The sequence below is a fragment of the Pyxicephalus adspersus genome, unplaced genomic scaffold, assembly GCF_032062135.1.
Source record: "Pyxicephalus adspersus unplaced genomic scaffold, UCB_Pads_2.0 Sca1121, whole genome shotgun sequence".
In the NCBI taxonomy this organism is placed as follows: Eukaryota; Metazoa; Chordata; class Amphibia; order Anura; family Pyxicephalidae; genus Pyxicephalus; species Pyxicephalus adspersus.
The window spans coordinates 1-2,976 of NW_027318128.1; the positions used below are offsets into that span (position 1 = coordinate 1).

The following is a 2,976-nucleotide window of genomic DNA, read 5'->3' on the forward strand; positions in this document are numbered from 1 at the left end:
AGTACAATTACACACGGATATCAAGCAATAGGTGCATCCCATGCCAAGCTTTTGTGATAGACTTGACTGAGAGAATATGGCAGGACGTGACACCCACTTGGCAAGGCCTTGACGGGCACAGCCATCCCCAACACACCAGTGGGGACCCCTTTAAGAACCAAGGATAATTCTCCAGCATCTCACCTTCAGCACCTCGGACCCAGTCTGGAAGTTGTAATTCTCACCCCGATTGGTGAGCAGATAAATCGCCTGATTCACATGGTTCCTGGCGTCCTGGATCTGAAACACAGTGAATCAAAGAGTGTATGTCAGAGCATAAAACAGATGCTGTAGATTGCTGCAATACATTCACATTTCCCCCAGGTGCCACCAAGTCATCGCTGCCCTGTGGGCGGTCCGTGATGCCCAGGATGTACAGGAAGAGGGCGTTAAATGATGTGAGGGTCATGCAACCCTGCAGCCTATCCTGGAAAGGGGCTTTGCTATCAAGCCAGCTTTGACTTAGAACAAGCAGGCAGTCAGCAAAGTCTAAAGTCCCATCCTCCATGCTGGTTTTAAATCAGCGATTCACAGGCAGTGAAGTATCAGGGTTACAATGTTTTTCACCAGGCAGCTGAACACAATGCAATAGGCACTGCCCAAACCCCCCATCCCCATAGGGTTACCTGCTGCATCTTCCACTGTTTGTCCTCCCGGAAGGCAAAATGGAGGACCTGACTGGTCCTTGGGACTTTTAAGTTAACTTCCTAAAGTGGTAGACAAGAAGAAAAAAAAGCTCAGCACAAAATGGAGAAAAATAAAAATAGAAGCCCTGCCAGTCTTTTACTAGCTGCATTCACACTGGGGAGATTTCCATTCACACATCAAATTCCACCAATCAAAATGAAGGTACTCACAGCCTGGCAGAGGGTGTCCCCTTGTAGGGTCAGAACTCCTTTTACTTGATCTGTGCTATACAAAGGGGAAAACGGGAGGAGTCAGAGCCAACTTCTCAGAATTAAAGAGGACCTGTTATATAGACCCTCAATTACTCAGTTACCTGGAGCTCCCCAACACAAAGTTCTCTTGCTTGGTGGCGCCATCTGCTGTTCCAGTGGGAATGGTAAACCTGCGAGAGGCTTCCTGTTTAAGAGAAGGCAGGGTTCAGAATTAGGTAAAATACCTGACCCATCCAGCAACCCCCCCTCCATATGCCACCAATAAAGCAGACACTGCCCTGAAATGCCATTCCACCATCCCCTAATAAAGCAGGCAAGTCAAACAGTAGGCAGAATTACATGGAACTGATCAGCAAATTTGTCACATGAGGTCTAGGTCTTCAATACAATATAGCGAGGAGCCTCCTGTAATAAAGACCAGTTCTTGCTGCTCCCCCTGGATTGTGCAGGGTGACCGGTCTTGTATCCGCCCACTCGCTTTTCTGCCTGTAGTAGGTGGGTCTTCTAGGTCCCGCCCACATCTTTACTTTCTGCACAGTCCATGGATGTCCCTGCTATTTTTGCAAGACTTTATGTAAGTTTAAGAAGACATAAAGACAATAAAAGATTATGTCCCCAAACTTCAGTGTAACATTTATCTACAAGATGGCTATTGCTGCCAAATCTGCTTTATCGCTCGAGTTCATCTTGTCCTATTGTACTATGACAACTGGCTTTCATTTCCATTGTCTCATATTTGCCTGTGGTATGCTGGTCTTGTTTAGCCTTTGTACAGTGCCGCAGAATATGTCAGTGACATAACTGCAACTAGCAAGAAGAAGATTGCATCACTCAAAGACCAGATTCCTGATGCAACCACTTTACTACAGGTCCCTAAATGACACAGAAATTTGATTTGCTAAAGGTTCCCCTTTCTATTATCACATGACCTCCCCTACAGGAGCACCAAATACACCAACCATTGTGTCACCGACCTTTAATATATCCTGCAGTTGCTTCAGTACCGAATGCACTTCCTCCTTTAGGAGCCATTTGAATTCTTCTTCCTGCAAAAGAAATCGATGATTAATAGCAATGCAGAGGACATATTAAAAAAAATATATAAACCTGAGAACAATGCCTTGTATTGTATCGTACCGGCCCTTAGATGTGCTGAGGGCATCGGCTTCCCCTTTCCAAATGGCACAAACCTTATTGTCACCAATAACACAGCTTCTGTCTTCAGGTGACAACGCTCAGTGTACTGTATCTATACAGGAGAGACAGTGTCACCCCAAGATAGGAAGAATGACAAGGGTACAAGAAGCCTGCAGAATATCTATAAGGAGAGGTATTGTGGAGGGCAATAGATTGTGAGCTCCTCTAATAGCCAGATAGTGATATGAGTATGGACTCTGTACAGCGCTGCAGAATATGTTGGTGCTATATATAAGAATAATGGCTGCATGTTAGATATACACACCACACAGTCCGTTTATGTTGTGACTACAGATGTCTGAATATTTTGGAGATCTCGTAGCCTCGCCCCACACAATATTTTGCCTGTATACAGCGAGCACTCCGGTTGAAGTCAGTTTTAGGCGGACAGACAGGAGAGCTGCACCCATAACCATAACATTTACTATTATGATTTGTCTTTGTTGTCAGTAAACGGAGAGAGAGGCCTCTAATCCCTGGGGACGGCTGGAAGAATATTGAGATGACACCAGGGATGTAAGGTGAAACGGGTGAAGGAGACAACATGGCTGCTGAAAGGAAGAGACGGCAACATGGCTGCCACAGCAGGGCAGAGGTGACAACATGGTCGCCGTAGCAGGGCAGAGGCAAAAACATGGCTGCCATAGCGATCTTTTGGGATTAATCTCATGTAAAAAAAAAAAAAAAAAAGTCTGTTTCCCCTAGCACAGAAACACACTTCTTCTGAGAGGCCATATGTGTCATTTCCAAACATGGCGATCCGTTGCTCTGTTCAAGTGAATTGGGCTTCAAATCGCCAATTTGGTGTAGGTTACATTAGTTTTGGTATCCTGTAAATACA

At 45.3% G+C, this 2,976-nt stretch overlaps 1 protein-coding gene across 1 annotated transcript; it reads right to left on the bottom strand.

Moving 5' to 3' along the window:
• Window positions 1-6: 6 nt before the first annotated feature.
• LOC140321177 (protein rogdi homolog) lies at window positions 7-1,984 on the bottom strand (the record flags this gene model as incomplete). The annotated part of the gene is made up of 5 exons (XM_072398033.1): window positions 7-279; window positions 666-746; window positions 897-951; window positions 1,040-1,122; window positions 1,913-1,984. Coding segments are annotated over 5 exons (420 nt in total), but the record flags the coding sequence as incomplete, so codon positions are not given.
• Window positions 1,985-2,976: the final 992 nt, after the last annotated feature.